Source organism: Ruditapes philippinarum, unplaced genomic scaffold (assembly GCF_026571515.1).
Source record: "Ruditapes philippinarum isolate M1 unplaced genomic scaffold, ASM2657151v2 ctg6092_1_1_1_1, whole genome shotgun sequence".
Taxonomy (NCBI): domain Eukaryota; kingdom Metazoa; phylum Mollusca; class Bivalvia; order Venerida; family Veneridae; genus Ruditapes; species Ruditapes philippinarum.
In genome coordinates this window covers 24,788-43,531 of record NW_026858519.1, presented here as the reverse complement: position 1 = coordinate 43,531, position 18,744 = coordinate 24,788, and the positions used below count along the sequence as shown (strand labels likewise).

General features: G+C 28.8%; 1 protein-coding gene across 1 annotated transcript; it reads right to left on the bottom strand.

Annotated features, from left to right (window-relative positions):
• Positions 1-1,156: 1,156 nt before the first annotated feature.
• Positions 1,157-16,948, bottom strand: LOC132753487 (protein draper-like). The gene is made up of 12 exons (XM_060743969.1): positions 16,850-16,948; positions 16,089-16,146; positions 15,731-15,862; positions 14,012-14,149; positions 13,052-13,177; positions 9,992-10,129; positions 8,915-9,052; positions 6,330-6,455; positions 5,057-5,194; positions 4,085-4,213; positions 2,649-2,786; positions 1,157-2,405 (listed from the first exon to the last, which is right to left on the bottom strand). The coding sequence occupies exons 1-12, from the start codon at positions 16,865-16,867 to the stop codon at positions 2,341-2,343; spliced, it is 1,344 nt and encodes a 447-aa protein (XP_060599952.1). The 5' UTR covers positions 16,868-16,948; the 3' UTR covers positions 1,157-2,340.
• Between the last annotated feature and the right edge of the window lie 1,796 nt (positions 16,949-18,744).

The following is an 18,744-nucleotide window of genomic DNA, read 5'->3' as shown; positions in this document are numbered from 1 at the left end:
TACGAAATATTAATTCGTTTTTACGAAATAAAAAATTGTTTTTACGAAATATTAATTCGTTTTTATGAAATATTTATTCGTTTTTACGAAATAATAATTCGTTTTTACGAAATCTTATTAAAGGTTATTGTGAGCTTGACAAAGAACCTACTAACCACACAATCAAAAGGGTCATTTACAAGCCTGGGTCAATCTTGCCACCAAATATAACGATTATAAGCCGAGCAGTTCTAAGTTATTATATTATAGTGAACAGGGTTTTTTAATGAAAAGTCATTCTCGATCATTTCCCTATTTTCAAATACATATTCCCAACAGCTGGCAAAAATCAAAATGTTTTAATATTTGAGACAATTAATCTTTTCTGAAATGATTTTTTAAAAATGAAACATGCCAATTTATTACTTTCTTTTATTATACATATTAGTAAAGCCTAAATGGGCTGGCCTCCAGCTTTTTACTAAAAGTATATTTCCTTAAAATTTATGGATTCATAAAAACACAAAAACTCTCCAAATTTAACACAATTTCCCTTGTGCGTGTGCTATCACGATTATCGCAGCAACTCAATCAAGAGGCGATTATTTAAATTGATATACAGTACTGCTATACGCCACGTTAAGGTATAAGACAATCACTATTTATACATATTCTTCGTTTACATGTATAATATTTAGTCAGGAACTTAATGTCAAAGCCTTCTTTATACATATTACCAAAACCCTTTAAAACCGTCTAAAAAATTAATTCGTTTTTACGAAATATAATTTCGTTTTTAAGAATCGATTTTCCTAAAACGAATCAATATTTCGTAATTACGAAATAAAATTTCGTAAAAACGAATTAATATTTCGTAAAAATGAATTAATATTCCGTGATAACAAATTAATATTTCGTAATTACGAATTAATATTAAACAAAATTTATAAATAATCATATGAATTGACAATATCATGATTATATTATGTTACATTTAATAACATGAATGGCGATGTAAAAATGGATATTGTGAAACTGTCAAGTGGACAATAACCACTATCATCCCGGCAAAATACGCTTTCATATTTTGAAAAATTATAGCAATTAATTTATATACCTCGTTTCATTTAAAATCCAATATTTCAACATTTTGAAAACAACAGAAACAACAACAGTAGAAAGTTAGGTTAAAGACAAATGTTTATTACAATAAGTAGTTTGTGTCTTAATTGTTGGTGTCATGTTTTACAAAAAAAATACAAATTCGATGACAACAAATACAATATCTTTTAAATTGTAATCTAAGAAAGTAGCTACGTACTTTGATATTGTCAGTATGATAAAGTTAAACTATCTATTTAAGAAAAAGCTTTAATAATTTTAAAATTTTGACCAAATACGATAATTATTTTTATGATTTTAAATGAGGAAGACCATTTAAACATAATCACATGGCGCTAGTCAGGAATATTATCTTTTATCTGTTTCGCATAATGACTGCTGAAATAGTTCTAAACCAATACAAAAACCAAATTAACATCAGTTAACAGCCATTTCAAATCAGATATGTTGTTACGTGAATTAAACGCTTACCTTATAAAATCTAAGATAATATTCAAAACCGACAATTGCCAATTCCAGTAGTCAAAAGCTTACTAGCTTAAAACTGGTATCCCAATTACAATAAAAACTACTGGAATATACTCAAATGATAGATGCGCCTCTCTCATTTAAAACTAAACATTTGTCTATTTTCTTTAAATAAAACAAACAAAAGAAAAAACCCAGAAAATCTGATTAAATCCAATAAAAGAAAACACTAAAAAGGGGGCGAAGAAAAAATAATCTTATACAAATTTTGCACATTGTAATCCTAATTGAATGTTAATATCTATATACAAATATGTTAATTGTCATTCGTCTGGTGACTGATTTTAAGAGGGCAATATGTCTTGTGTTTGTACAAATTCAGTCACTCCAAAAAAAAAAGACCGTAAAAATAAAGGTATGCAGAGAAAGCACTCTGATTATACGATTTCTCCTTAACATACATACAAATCTTTAAAAAAACAACTGAAAAAGCTCGAAAGTCTTGTGCAGCAAGACAGTAAAATCTGTTTTAAGAATATATTCTTGTTTTATTTAGATTGAAGGCTAGAATCGGCGTTATATCATGATTTTGTTTCTAAATAATGTCCAAATTAGTCATCCCAATAACTTTCAGTGAAAATAACTAAACATAATAACACTGGCATGCAATAACTTAAAAGTGTCAATACAATGTAGAAATAAAGCGACAAGTATAAAAAATAACGAAAACCAAACTGGGAAGTAGCTTAGTGATACACAAACTGCCTATACTTATGTAATCAGCAGTGCGAGAAAACAACAAAACATCGAAGCAAATCCTATTGTTGTATGTGCAGCTGGAATGAGAGAAGAAAAAATATTACAACAGTGTATATATTATTTACTGTCAGAAATGCCAATTACAAGTATAATAAGTAAATAATTAAACTTTCCTTTCGGTTAAGATATTCTACCTATTAAACTAAAAATGAACCTTCAATAATTTAAATAAATTTTGAAATAATGCCGCTGAAGAAAGTGGCACAGTATATCACAACCAAATTTAAAAAAAAAACTTTCTTCAATGTATTTATAGTTACCAGTGTTTCCGACACAGGTGTTTGCATTCATTGTGAATCCCAGGCTACACCTGCATTTTTCGTTTTCGTCATCGCATTCAGCGTTGGTAATATCTTCACATTGATTTAATTTATCCGTACATGTTAATTCGTTCACAGCTAGAGATGAAAATAAAAATGTTTCATTGCCTCTTGTTCAATTATATATCAGTTTTTATAATTATGCTAAATGATGTTTTGTTTTGTTATTGTTTTTGTTGTATTAGGTAGTAGCTACAGAGAGCTATAACTTTGTTCTGCACGAGGTTTGTCTCCAAACATCGCATAATAAGAAATATTTAAAACTTAGAATATCCAAAATCAATATTTTACCACTTAACAAGCAAAGTTTATTAGTATAGTTTTCAAATAACATACATTTGAAACCATGCTTTTCAGGTTTAGCGGCGCAAACAACGACATAAGTCTAAGTAAGAATGATTCGTATATTTAATTTATTTTTTTTAGACACATCTACCGAAACAAAAAAGGAAAAATACTAATACAATAATGTATGTTCATTACGTGTCTTGTTTATGCAAAGTCAATATGTACTTTAGTCAACTTTTAAGAATTAAGGTACTAAAATCAGTAATACTAAGTAACATAATGGTACAATAATATAACATAAAATCAACCGTCCAACATACCGCCCAAACGACCTATTTATGAGCTTAAACATGCATGTTGTGTGGGTTTCTTTTGGTTTTTTTCTATTGGTAAAAGCATTTCACTATCACTTGGGCCGGCAACTTTTTTTTATTTTAAGCATAAATGGTAATTTCATGGGTAAGGCATTTTATCATACTAATGTTTCAATTGATTAATCCACAATATCCGACACTAGCCGTATAACTATTTTAGACATCTATATATGACTCCCCTGAAGAATAAACGTGTCTTGCAATTCAATGTAAGTATTAAAAGGATGATTTTATATATCTGAAATATACCATAAAGATTCCAAAACATGTACATTGTTTCAAATTTTGTTGTTGTTTTTCAGTCTTAGACCTATGGTTATGTCTAAAATGAGTTCACAAAATGCATTTTTTAAAAGCTTATGTTCAATTTATATAATTATGTCATATTAAAATACATTTATTTAAATTCATCGCCTAACGATAACAACATGCTGGCGACACACTTTGAATTTAAAACTTACTACAAACAAGCACTCTACCAACTTCAGACATTTCAATGCAGTTTCATTATGTTTAAACAATATATCATTTTTTTGAAATCTTCATTTGTCAAAAAGTTTAACCCTTTAAAACTGCGTCTTGCACAAATGAAATATTATGTCAAAATAAAGCAAACATTGGGTAAAATCATTATCTGTTATAATCAAATAATGCGATTTTCATGCTTCAATTATTATATTGAATAGAAGATTTTCATTGTTCGTTGTATCGTACCTTTAGCAATACAAGTGTCGTCGGATCCCTGATACTTATATGCGTCTGTGCACTCACATTTTCCCTCTGTATTGCATTGTGAATTATCAACATTACAGTTCTCATTGTTTGAGCATGAACCACCAATTACTAGAAATAAAAAATAGATTTCTTTTTATCAATTAAACAAGTTATAGTTTATAATTCAAGTTTCAAATCCAAGTAGAAAAAAAATATGAGGAATAAACATGTGAGAAGAGATACGATTTGACAATGGCTTAATAAAAAGTTTAGTTGGAATTGTTATGAAAAAAAAGAAAAGAAAATATCAAAATATATGATTTGCAAAAAACAACCTTAAGATGAGGCTTTACTCATAAACAAATTTTAATAACGCAAGATCCATCAGGAGAAATATTAGTATATTTGACAACAGAACAATAAATCATAATGTTTTTTTTTTCTAAACATGGAAGATGATTCAAGATCGACTAAACAAAACCTTATTAGTTGCGGTGTGTTAAATATATATAAATGTGATACGAAAATATGTTACCGTACATGAACAGGTATTATTTAAAAAAGCTAGTTACAATTTCATTTTTATCGTTTTTACCCTCATATTATAAAATAATCCTGTTAACAGCAACTATGTTCAAATGAAATAATAGTTTTACCAATATTATTGTGCCAAATTAACTACAAGGGGATAACAATTTGAAGGTTTTTAAACTTTCTCGAAGCTGATGAAACTGTGATTGTGATGTCACTGTTAACATATTGTCCCAATAATTAAAGTGAGCGTTGTTTCCTAACAAAGTTATGAATACAAAATGGCGACACAATTCATGTAATGAGGTACAGTTTTATTTTACATGCATTAAAGAGACAGTCATCTTCATATGACCACACAAGTTAAACATATACGTTTTTATTGTACGAAAATGTCCCCCCCCCAAAAAAAAAAAAAAGAAGAAGAAACACGGTACTAGCCTTTGGGTTCACATGTTCCATCAGTTTCATGAGGTTTATGAGTATCTTTACAGATACATTTCTTTGGAGATTCAATCCCACAAATAGCATCAGTTACGGCAGAACAATCGGTATTAGCCGTGCAGTCGTCGTTCAGACCTTAAAATAGCATCAGATGGTAAGTGCATACTTGAAGAGAAATTATTGTATCATTTAGCGTAAATTTAACAGCACTTCGGTTATCAAACTCTGTATATGGATAAGTCCAGTCATTTCAACTCTTTATTCAATATTTTGTAAAATGTAAGTCGAAGTGTATACCTTTCTTTACCCTTCACTTTAAAATTACTTGTTGGTATTGAACAAAATCTTAATTGTCTGTTATTAATAACCAAAAAGAACAAAATCTTTATGAGTTGTATCGGTTTTATATAGTGCTTGCTAAGGAGTGAAATATCAAACTTTCATTGTAAATTCCATGGAAACATTGTATGAATAAGTCTAAGACATTACAAATAGGGTACTTAGTGTATGATAGATCACAACGCGTTTTATTGTAAGTAAACAAATGAACTACACATTATAGTTGTAACAACTTAAAACGTTAAGTGCAACGGCATTTACTACTATTAAGAACTCATGCGCACAACGATCTAAACGAATTCACACCCAGTAGAAATTTAACCAGTGTTCTTGACGGAGTTTGTGACGTTACGATATTAATGATTTTAGCATATGATAATATAGTCTGATAGGCACTATTTTAAACAAATGATATGATTTTAAACGAATTGATATTTTAATTTGACTAGCCTTGTTAATAACATCAAGATAACAATTGTTCATGAAGTTTTCTATAACGTGGCAAAAGTATTACATGTAACTATATAAATTTATATATATTAAATGATATTGTTAATTTGTCTAAAACTGTAAAACTGGTCATTTTTTAGGTTTATTTTTCTTCACAAAAAGTATGAATTATTGTTGTTTAAAAAGTGCTTAGATAGAGCAAAGGGCTGTTTTAATCTCAATATACCCTATTGTTTAACATTTAAGATTATCAGACTTCAGACACTTCAATACATTTTATTTATGCTTAAAACATGAATTATTTTTTTAAAGCTTAATTTGTCAAAAATGTGTACCCTTTACACTCTGCTTTATGCGCTTTTTAAATGTTATGTCAAAACAAACAGTTATTGGGTAAAATTATTAATAATTATTATTAACAAAGAATACGAACTTCAGGCTTCAATTATATTGAGATGTTTGGTTATTCGTTGTATCTTACCTTTAGCAATACAAGTGTCGTCAGTTTCCTGATACTTATATGCGTCTGTGCACTCACATTTATTATCTGTACATTGTGAATTATCAACAATGCAGTCCCCGTTAATTGAGCATTGTCCACCAATTACTAAAAATAACAAATAGATTCCTAAATACATATTAATCAAATAAGCTTGATGAATTTTTTTTTAATTATTTCAGATTCAAAATTAAGAAGAAATGTCAAAAAATGACAAAAAAACTGATATAAGATGTTGTTCAAATTTGATTAATAAAAATTTATAAAAACATTTGAATTTACCTGAAGAAACATAGCTTGATAAGACAAACATAACCTAGAAGCTAGATATCAGTTAAAAAAATTCATTAACGTCAATCAGGAGAAATATTGATTTCTTTGATTATATCACATAGTGTTGTCATTATATTTATTCTAACCATTGAAGATTATTTAAAGATCCTGTAACACAATTTTTTCATGGTTTTATTCCATAAATATGATGCTCAAATTAAGATTTGTCAATATTGTAAGTTCAAATAAGCATTATTTATAAAGATATTACCAAATTTAACATCTCATGTAAATAAAGGGAGGTAATTAGAACTTTATTTTCTATAAATTTTAAGTCAAATTTTCCAATAAGAAATGAATGCATGTAATTTATTGATTAAATATAATGTGCACATATATTTGCAGTACACATTTTACATATTCTTTGATGTTTGAAAATTGCATTTATTTTATTTGCATTATTATAAAAATATATAATTTTTTGCAAGTGTAGTATACACACAGTAATAATATCAATCACAAAACATACAGGATCTTTAATGTCGAATAAACAAACACATATTAACTTGTGGCAAGTAAAATAGATAGTTCCAGAGCGGAAGGCTGCAACAATTTTATTTTTGTCATTTAAAGCGTTCTTTTGTGATCATGTTTTACTCTCTTTTATAAAATATAAGTAATGAAATATCAAGATAAATGTGTATGTCATATGGTAAGTAATTATATCCTGAATACAAGTAAAGCTTCTTCGGGAATTATTATAATTATTTTAACCATCACTTTCTTATAACATCATTGAAATCTATAGATTGTGACTTCACTTACCAACTTGTAGTAGCGTTCGCTTACAGACATAATCAACTAAATTAGAAACACGTTTTTATCTTTTAATTCATAATTGATCATATTATAACGAATGAAAACATTAAACGTGACAAACTCATTGCAAACAGTACAAATCATGCAGATACCAAGCGCCATGACCACACCTGCTTGACTGGACAAAGATGATAAAAAGATGTTTGTTTACTTTAATCCAAGATGTCAGTTGTATGAAATTTGAAAAAAAAACAACAAAAAAAAAATAACAAAAAAAAACAAAAACCTCACAAAGAATAGATAAACTTGGTACCGTCCAATTACTAACAATGTTTTGAAGACTGTACATTGTCAAAGAAAACAGTAAAACTTTGTGAACGGTTACATACTTCCGATTTGTATAGGAATTTCATTATGTAATAGCGAAAATGGAATCAACAAAGAAAGGTCGACAAGGCAAAATTGTAAAATGTTGCAGGCTCGGTTTGTTTGAGTCTGTTCATGGACGGTATTGGAAAGTGAAAGTTACCGTCCGCGCCCTCTAGCACCGGCTTAAGCAGAATTCAACATTTAAACACAAAAATGGTAAAATTGTGAATTTAGAAACATCTTCAGATGTGTTCATACGGCGATTATCATGGAATTTTCAATATGACACAGTGGTGTCATTCCATGAAAAGCGGCGTATGGTCCCCAGATAAAAGAATGTGTGTGCCCTAAACGAGAAAACAATGGGCAGAACTAAATAAAATGGAATTTTGAAAGGGGATCTGAGGTTATGAACCCCTCTGTAAATTTTATGGCAAAATGTATAAAACAATTAGATACGTTAATGAATACATAGTTTAAGTTCTTTTGAAAAATCTAGAAACTAACATTGTTAAACAAAGCGGAATGTGATTTAACTTTATCACATTAATAAATCAAACTGGTAATTGTAAAGGAGACGTTAACAATATGAATAGGATGATAATATTTCAAAATATTTGAAATGACATAAAACGAATTGATATTTTTTAAATACTTAATAATATTTATGTCAAATATTGCCGATTGAGCTTGGATTAAGGCATGGCTTTGATGCTTTTTAGTATTTTTTTAAATCAATTTGCAAACATATTGTCCTAGTAACAGATTTTTGCGTTTTCGTATTAATGCTTTCGGTTGTTTGAAAACGATGTATGAAACTGTTCACCAATATATTATTTTTTTCTTGTCATCAGTTGTTGTTTCCTAAGAGTCTTATCAATACAATATGGAGAGACATTTTTTGTAATGTAGATACAGCTTGTTTCTTTTTCATTTTATCTCTGAGATAGATAAAAAAACTTGTTATGGAATTTTCTTCCAGCTCTGCAAAATGTATACATGTAGATTGTTATAGTACCAGAATGTTTTAGACCAAAAGCAAAATCTTTGATGTAGGATTCTAATACATTGTGTCACACACAAAAAAGAAGTAACAAAGTACTAGCCTTTAGTTACACATGTTCCATCGGTTTCATGTGGTATATGAGTATTTTTGCAGATACATTTCCTCGGAGAATCTGTACCACAAATAGCTTCAGCAACGTTTGCGCAATCCGTATCCCCCGAACAGTCGTCGTCAAGGCCTAGAATAAGAATTAAAATATGCTTTATTGTTTACAAATATAATTATCAAATACACTGGTCTGTAGACGGTAATTGAACACTTGAGGAGAAATTCTTGCATTATATAGCAAAAATTAAACAACACTTTGGTTATCAAACTCTGTAATTTAGTAAGTCCAGTCATTTGAATTTTTTATTTCATATTTTATAAAATGTGAGTCAAACTTCACTTTTTTCCTTAAAAAATGCTTGTTGGTATTGACAAAACAGATCTGAACTGTATATTAACCAGAAAGAACTTAATCCTTATGAGGTATATCTGTTTTATTTAGGACTTTCTAAGGAGTGCAAAATCAAAGGTTCTACGTAAATTCCACGGAAACGTTGTTTAAATTAGTCTACGACATAAAAAATAGGGTTCTTAGTATATCAAATCGCAACGCTTTTATATTTTAAATTAGTAAACAAACTCAAATATACATTACGGTTAAACAGCTTAAAATGTTAAGCACAACGACATTCCCTTTGATTAAGAACTCATGCGCTTAACGAGCTCCACAAATTTAACCTGTAATCTTGACGGATATTGTAACGATAAAATATTTACGGTTTTTACATTTGATATAGAATCTGATATGCTATATGACAAACATATGATATCATTAAAAACGATTTGATAATTCAAAACGACTAGCCTTATTTATAACATCAAGATAAGAATTTGTTCGTGTACTTTTCTTTATATTTTCAAAAGTATAACATGTACTTAATGTATATATATATAAATGATATTGTTAATTTAATAAGTGTAAAACTGCTCTTTAATTTTGTTCTTTTTTCTCCATAAAATGTATGAATTATTGTTGCTTAAAAAGTACTTAGATAGAAGAAAACATTGTATGATATCAGATTCTTATAAAGCATAAAGTATGTAACAAATGAAGTTAAAAGGAACTAGCCTTTAGGTTCACATGTTCCGTCTGTTTCACGTGGTTTATGAGAAGCTTTACAAATGCATTTCCTTGGAGAATCTGTACCACATATAGAATCTGTGACGGCAGAACAATCAGTATTAGCAGAGCATTCGTCGTTCAGACCTGAAAAGAATATCAAGAGTATCAAGATGTATAAATACATTTACACCCGGAAAAAATAGTAAATATAATGCGAAACATAATAGTAAATTCATGTCAACACTGTAAAGTAATAAGCATTCAATACGTCCTATTTACTTCATAAAAACAATACAATCATACATTTTTCAACTTGTATGTGTAAATCATTTCAAACAGTATTATAGAATTGCTATTTTTCATGAAAATCACTGTTACATTTTCTCAAACTAATCGAGGCAAGAAATTGTTTATATAATGACTAAATGCGACAACATGATATCAGAAATTATAAACTACATTAAACTATTAAAATAAAAGAACTAAATACAATAATCAATATATTTCATGCCTTTTTGAGTTAATAAAATACCACTTAATTTTCAAAATTGTGAGTAAACTATGGATATTCAGAAAAGCTTCTAGCTTCTATTCATAAACTCCATATTATGTATTATTACCGCTCAATTGTTGTGTCAATGTAAATTTTCGTAAAACATAAGGAAATTATTCTTACTGCTTATTCAAGCGTAGCACTTGACCAAAAATGTGTATTCTAAACTTTCATAGGTAACAGTACTTTTAACATTTAAAAATGATCAGGCTGTTTATTTTCAAGAAAATAAAATAGCAGCTCATAATTAAACACTATTCAGGAGTAAAATATCGTTGTTGTGCATTGTTAAAAAGAAGAGGTGAAGCTGATAAAGAATATTCCGACTAAACTAATCAAGACAAGAAATTATTTATGAGGATTCTAAACTATATAATTATATAAAACAATCAGATTTATTAAAGGTTATAGCTTAAGTTGTATTGAAAAATCTAGAAACTTACATTGTGACGCATAGCAGCATGCGATTCTACCTTCGCTTAATTTTATAACATTTATAAATCAATCGCATAATCGTAACGTAGACGTTAACAATAGGAATAAGATGATGTTTAATATTGATATTTTAAATACTTTATACTGTTTATGTCAAATATTGCCAATTGAGCTTGGATTAAGGCATGGCTTTGATGCTATTGTTTAGTATTTTTTCTATCAATTTGCAACCATATTGTCCTAGGAGCAAAATTGTGCGTGTTTGTATTAATGCTGTTGGTTGGTTGCAAGAGAGTTATGAACTGTTCACCAATATATATTTTTTTCCTTGTAATAATTTGTATTTTCCTAAGACTTTTAGCATTATAACGTGGATTGCCCCTCACCGCTGTGGATTCGAATCCCGACAGGGACTTTGGATTCTTTCATGTGAGAAAGCTATCCATCTAGCTTACGGAACGTCGTTGGTTCTACTCAAGTGCCCGTTCGGGCCTGAAATTATGCACGGAAGGGCACCTGACGTCTTCCTCCACTAGTAAAGCTTGAACGTCGCCAAATGGCCTACATTGTGTCGGTGTGACGTAAAACCCAATCAATCAAACAAACAAACAAATAAATAATGTGGAGTGACAATTTATGTTAGGTAGGTGCATTTTGTTTTCCTTTTATTAATTTCTGAGATAGATAATTAACTTGTTATGAATATTCAGTCAGGCATCGCGAATGGTACACATGAATATTGTTCTTGTACCAGAATGTTTCAGATCGAGAGCAAAATGTTGTATCCATGTTTTCTTACACATTGTGTCACCAAAATGAAGTCACACTGCACTAGCCTTTAGTTACACAAAATCAAGCGGTTTCGTATGGTTTGTGAGTATCTTTGCAGATACATTTCCTGGCAGATTCCGTACCACAAATAGCATCAGATGGTAAGTGCATACTTGAAGAGAAATTATTGCATCATGTAGCGTAAATTTAACAGCACTTTGGTTATCATCCTCTGTATATGGATAAGTCCAGTCATTTCAACTCTTTATTTAATATTTTGTAAAATGTAAGTCAAACTGTTTACCTTTCTTTACCATTCACTTTAGAATTACTTGTTGGCATTGAACAAAATCTGTAATTGTATGTTAACCAAACCAAACAAAATCTTTATGAGTTGTATCGGTTTTATATAGTGCTTGCTAAGGAGTGAAATGTCAAACTTTCTTTGTAAATTCCACGGAGAGATTGTATGAATTAGTATAAGACATTACAAATAGGGTACTTAGTGTATGATAGATCACAACGCGTTTTATTGTAAGTGAACAAATGAACTGCACATAATAGTTGTAACAACTTAAAACGTTAAGCGCAACGGCATTTAACTCATGCGCACAACGATCAGAACGAATTCACATCCAGTAGAAATTTAACCTGTGTTTTTGGCGGAGTTTGTAACGTTACGATATCAATGATTTTAGCATATGATAATATAATCTGTTACGATATTATTGTTTTTAGCATATGATAATATAATCTGATAGGCACTATTCTAAACATATGATATGATTTTAAACGAATTGATCTTTTAATTTGACTAGCCTTGTTTACAACATCACGTTAAGAATTGTTTATGAAGTGTGCTATAACTTGACAAAAGTATTACAATCATGTAACTATCTAAATTTATATATAAATGATATTGTAAATTTGTCTAAAACTGTAAAACTGGTCATTTATTTAGGTTATTTTTCTCCACAAAAAGTATGAATTATTGTTGTTTAAAAAGTGCTTAGATAGAGGAAAGGACTGTGTTAATCTCAATATATCCTATTGTTTAACATTTAAGATTATCAGACTTCAGACACTTCAATACATTTTATTTATGCTTAAAGCATAATTTATTTTTTTAAAGCTTCATTTGTCAAAAATGTGTACCCTTTACACACTGCTTTATGCACATTTTAAATGTTATGTCAAAACAAGCAATTACTGGCTAAAATTATCTATACTTATTATTAACAAAGAATACGAACTTCAGGCTTCAATTGTATTGACTATTAGATTTTTGGTTATTCGATGTATCTTACCTTTAGCAATACAAATGTCGTCAGTGTCCTGATACTTATATGCGTCTGTGCACTCACATTTATTCTCTGTACATTGTGAGTTATCAACATTACAGTCCACATCAGTTGAGCATTGTCCACCAATTACTAAAAATAACAAATAGATTCCTAAATACATTTTAATCAAACAAGCTTGATGAAAGAAATTTTAATTATAATTTCAAATTCAAAATTAAGAAGAAATGCCTTAGAAAAAAAACTGATATAAGATGTTGTTCAAATTTGATAAATAAAAATTAATAAAAACGTCACTTTGAATTGAACTGAACAAACATAGCTTGATAAGACAAACTCAACCTAGAAGCTGGATATCAGTTAAACAATTCATAAGCGCTAGATCTATCAGGAGAAATATTGATTTCTTTGTGTGAATTATTCTACGACATAAAAAATAGGGTACTTAGTATATGAAATCGCAACGCTTTTAATATTAATCAAACAAACTCAAATATATATTAAGGTTTAACAGCTTAAAATGTTAAGCACAACGACATTCCCTTTGATTAAGAACTCATGCGCTTAACGAGCTCCACAAATTTAACCTGTAATCTTGACGGATATTGTAACGATAAAATATTTACGGTTTTTACATTTGATATAGAATCTGATATGCTTTATGACATTGAAAACGATTTGATAATTCAAAACGACTAGTCTTGTTTAAAAAATCAAGATAAGTATTAATTTTGTACGTGTACTTTTCTATATATTTTCAAAAGTTTAACATGTACCTAATGTATATAAAAATGATATTGTTAATTTAATAAGTGTAAAACTGCTCTTTAATTTTGTTCTTTTTTCTCCATAAAAGGTATGAATTATTGTTGCTTAAAAATACTTAGATAGAGGAAAACGTTGTATGATATATCAGATTCTTATAAAGCATAAAGTATGTAACAAATGAAGTTAAAAAAAACTAGCCTTTAGGTATACATGTTCCGTCTGTTCCATGTGGTTTATGAGAAGCTTTACAAATGCATTTCCTTGGCAAATCTGTACCACATAAAGAATCTGTGACGGCAGAACATTCGGTATCAGCAGAGCATGCGTCGCTCAGACCTGAAAAGAATATCAAAAGTATAAAGATGTGTAAATACATTTACACCCGGAAAAAATAGTAAATATAATGCGAAACATAATAGTAAATTCGTGTCAACATTGTAAAGTAATAAGCATTCAATACGTCCTATTTACTTCATAAAACAATACAATCATACATTTTTCAACTTGTATCTGTAAATCATTTGAAACAGTATTATAGAATTGCTATTCTTCATGAAAATCACTGTTACATTTTCTCAAACTTATCGAGGCAAGAAATTGTTTATATAATGACTAAATGCGGCACCATGATAACAGAAATTAAAAACTACACTAAACTATTAAAATAAAAGAACTGAATACAATAATCAATTTATATCATGCCTTTTTGAGTTGATAAAATACCACTACATTTTCAAAATTGTGAGTAAACTAGGGATATTTAGAAAAGTTTCTAGCTTCTATTCATAAACTCAATAGACTTTATTATAACCGCTCAATTTTTGTGTCAATGTTTATATCCGTTACGCATAAGGGAATTATTCTTACTGTTGATTCAAACGTACCACTTGACCAAAAAAGTGTATTTAACTCTTTCAATGGTAACAGTACTTTTTAACATTAAAAATGATCACATGGTTTATCCCAAAGACAATGAAATAGTAAACACTATTCAGGAGTAAAATATCGTTATTGTGCATAGTTAAAAGGAAAGGTAAAGTTGATAAAGAATATTCTGATTAAAACTAGGGCAACACCCGTATAAACGGGATTGCGCTTTTTATTTCTAAATTAAAAAATTAAATTGTATGGCTGGTAGATACTCATAAGACCAAAATAAAAGTAACATTTAAAGGTAAGGGAATGCGTTAATTTCAAATTTCGTATTCAATGATTATTTTATATGACTAGAAGAAAGCTACGGCAGGACAGCCGTTACCATAACGTTTGCTTAATGCATAACAGTAAAGATATCATCCTTAAATTTATTTTTCAATGTTTCTCTCATCTGTTTTGCACAAACCTGTGCGTTATACTAATAGCTTTCATAATTTATAAGCTTTGAATGTTAAACATATTAAGCATATTCATAATTATGTTATTGTGAAAATCATAAAATATAGTAATGCATTAAAAAAACTTATTAACAAGAATTGTATATGAGAAGCAAGATAATAACCTTTATATGAGCTTATTTCTATGATTCAATTATTTTACAATCTCGTATGAAGATTAAATGTTATGATTTTTACCTTTTGTCTTTTTATATTGATATGTTTCACAAGTTGCATTCTAATATTTTAACAACAAATAACATAATTTTTCATAACTTTCAATTTCAATGACGGAAATATGGTTACATCAAAGAATTTAGCTATTTGTCTTAATGATTTAAAGTAAGTATTAAAACGTAAACAAAAGGATAACAATATAGAAAACGTTAAATGTATGCAACAAATATCTACCTTTATAATGAAACACAATCTGGTTTAAGAAGTGATAAGCAAATTTACACAAATTTAAACATTTTATCAGCTTAAATAGATTCACTGCTTACGTCTATTTTTAATAAAACGCATTAGAGTTTAGAGACCAAACCTTTTGCAACACAACCATCTCCAGCAACATTTGGCTTGTATCCCTCATCGCACTCACAATTAGTGTTATCGGCAGCACACGTCGAGTGTTCCGGACATGCTTGTGTAGTGGCATCACATTGTCCTTGTGATGCTTTAAAGTACAAACCCAATTATAATAAATAAATACAAAAAAAAAATAAAAATAAATATAAAAAAGAAGGCAAACAAATATATTGAAATATCAGAAAAGGTGTGATTAAAATAACATATGGTGATGTTATTACAGAAATATAAGTATAATTTTCATACTTATTATATTTACATTTTTGTAGTTGGTTTAAAAAGTAGTTCGCATCTAGAAACTTTTTATGAATTACCTGCGTTTGGAAGGTGAGATAATGCCGCAATGACAATCAAAAAATAGTATTTTCGTGTCTGAAATATTAAATTCAGATGCTTATAAATAATAATATGATATATATCACAGATACCAAGAAGATATGAGCAAATATATCAACAATAAGTTATATAATTCATTTTAACGACTTTTTAATCTGCATTTGCAATATATAAAAATTCAACTTAAAATTTTAAACAATACTGTTCTAAACATTATTTTCTGTTTGCGAAGACCTTTTTGTGTGTCAGAAAATATCTGTTAAATCAATTATAGTATTATTTATCTTTTAACAATGATATTAAAGCAGCACACCTCCAGATTCATATTATTTTTTCATGAAAATTTTGAAAATGTATTTGAATGTGTAATATTGGAAAGTTACCAAAAGGAAGCATTTACACACTATCAATGGCACTGACAAACCACGTAAATTACCAAAAAGTGGCCAAAATATGCATAAATAGCCTTTAATGCGTTCGTACTGCAGTAGAAATATAGTTGTAAAGACTGAAAAACCAGTCATTAATCGCATTTAATATGTAAAATATTACTTGAACCTTGAAACTTTTTTACTTTTCCTTACATCTTAGTACATTTTTGTCACGTTTGATTTTATTGAAATATTTTGACTCACCTGGAGGCATGTAGCTTTAAATATGTGGTCAAAATACAGTATTCCTAGAAATTATTACGCGCTTTTAACAATAGGTTAACACTACTGAAAGAAAGTTTTCTTACCATAATTCTGCCAGACATATACCATACACATAATATTCCTAGCGTCTTTCTCAAGATGCAAAATAAAGGACTAGTCCTTATATAGTGCCCTATTATATTACGACAGTAAATCAATATTTGAATGCGCATGCTCATGCGCATTCTCGATAAAGCATGTTGAAACTTAAAATATACCATAATTGCGTTCATTGAACGCCGCCTTTTCTTGTTGATTATCATATTTGATTCAATTGAATTGGAAATCAAACCACACATAGTATTTTAGTTATTGTCTTGTCACATAATTCAGTTCTAAAGTTAGATTTTCATTTTGTCTGAGATTAATATCACTACATAAACATAAGCAAGAAATGAAATGTCGAGTATTGATACCTGAACTGATGAAATGAAGACTATTACGAGTTTAGTGAATGTACAAGTGTTCTTCTTTCTACTAACGAATGTTAAGGTAACACTCGGATATGTAAGTTAAACTTCATATAATATTTCAGCATTCACAAAAAATGATTGAAGGCAAAACTGCTGCATATATTGGTTATCTTTATGGGTTTTCATAACTATAGGTTACTTCATGTGCGTGTTATTGGCATATAAAACTTTCAAAAAATAGAAATATTGGTTTTACTTTGATAGTTGCTAGTTTACACCATGCGAAATGATTATTGCAACATTGCCATTAGCCTAAAGACAAACCAAAATATGTTAAAGCACACATACATACATATGTATATATAAACAATATCATCCCACACGCATTTACCTTTACAGAGAAAGGGCTCACAATTTGGAGTAATTATGCTTAAAAGCAATAACTCGTCAAGCAAAAACAAACAGGTATGAAAGTAGATCCTTATTATTGGAACGAATATGGTAATGTGACTTTCAGTTGTTATAAATTGACTTGTTTGCTTTGTACAAAGTAATAAAGATACTTTATTATTGCACAGCCAACTTCATATATGATAAACAGGTTATAAATAGTTTTAAACTACGTGACTACCTGAAGCAATTCAATCGTTACGATGACAATTTTTTTTTAAATGCAAATTTCGTCGTAAATATTTATAGCATATTTATCATGCATTTGAAAGCATATCAGCTAACGGTAATATTTCTTTAACAAAATGAATGAAAAAGCTAACGTATTCCAGTTTTAACCCTCTTCAGAATATAAAAAATTTAACGATTTTTTTAACGATTTTTTCCATGCAAAAGCTATATCTTATAAACGATTGAACTGATGTAACTATGCTTCATTTTAAATGTTGATCTGAATTTCATGTAATTTTTTTCATTTAAATATATCTGTAGGTTTAAGCTCCTTTACTACCTGAAATAGTCGATTGCTATTTAAAATACGTGTGACGTGTTGTTGCAGTGGTAACGCATATAGTTTTGGACATTTTAAGACATATTCGTTGTATTGAATGTTTTCTATTAACCAAATATAATTTATCCCTAATCATTCATCTGATTAAAGAGCAAGCAATTTTCTGAATTGTTTTCATAGATTGATAAATTGTATATTCATAGCTGAACAAAAACCAAATCATATATGAAAACAATGTACTCAAATACACTGTTATCTGAGAGTGCACAATGCTTAATTCATTACAAACTTTTCAAAATAATGATATAAAGAAAATATGCACCGTCACATTCGAACATTTTTCTTTTTCTTTTTGATTACTGTCAATAAATTTGAAACATCCTTAATCTTTTTAGAATACTATCACACAGTAAACAATGACAAAGAAGGATAGAAAATAAAAAGATGAAAATAATTTTTGAGTGATTTACCAAGTATCATTATATCGTTTACAATTTATTTACAACGGCCATAAGATTTCTACTGACACTTGAGGCAAAGACGTAAGGATAGTCAAAGATAGTCA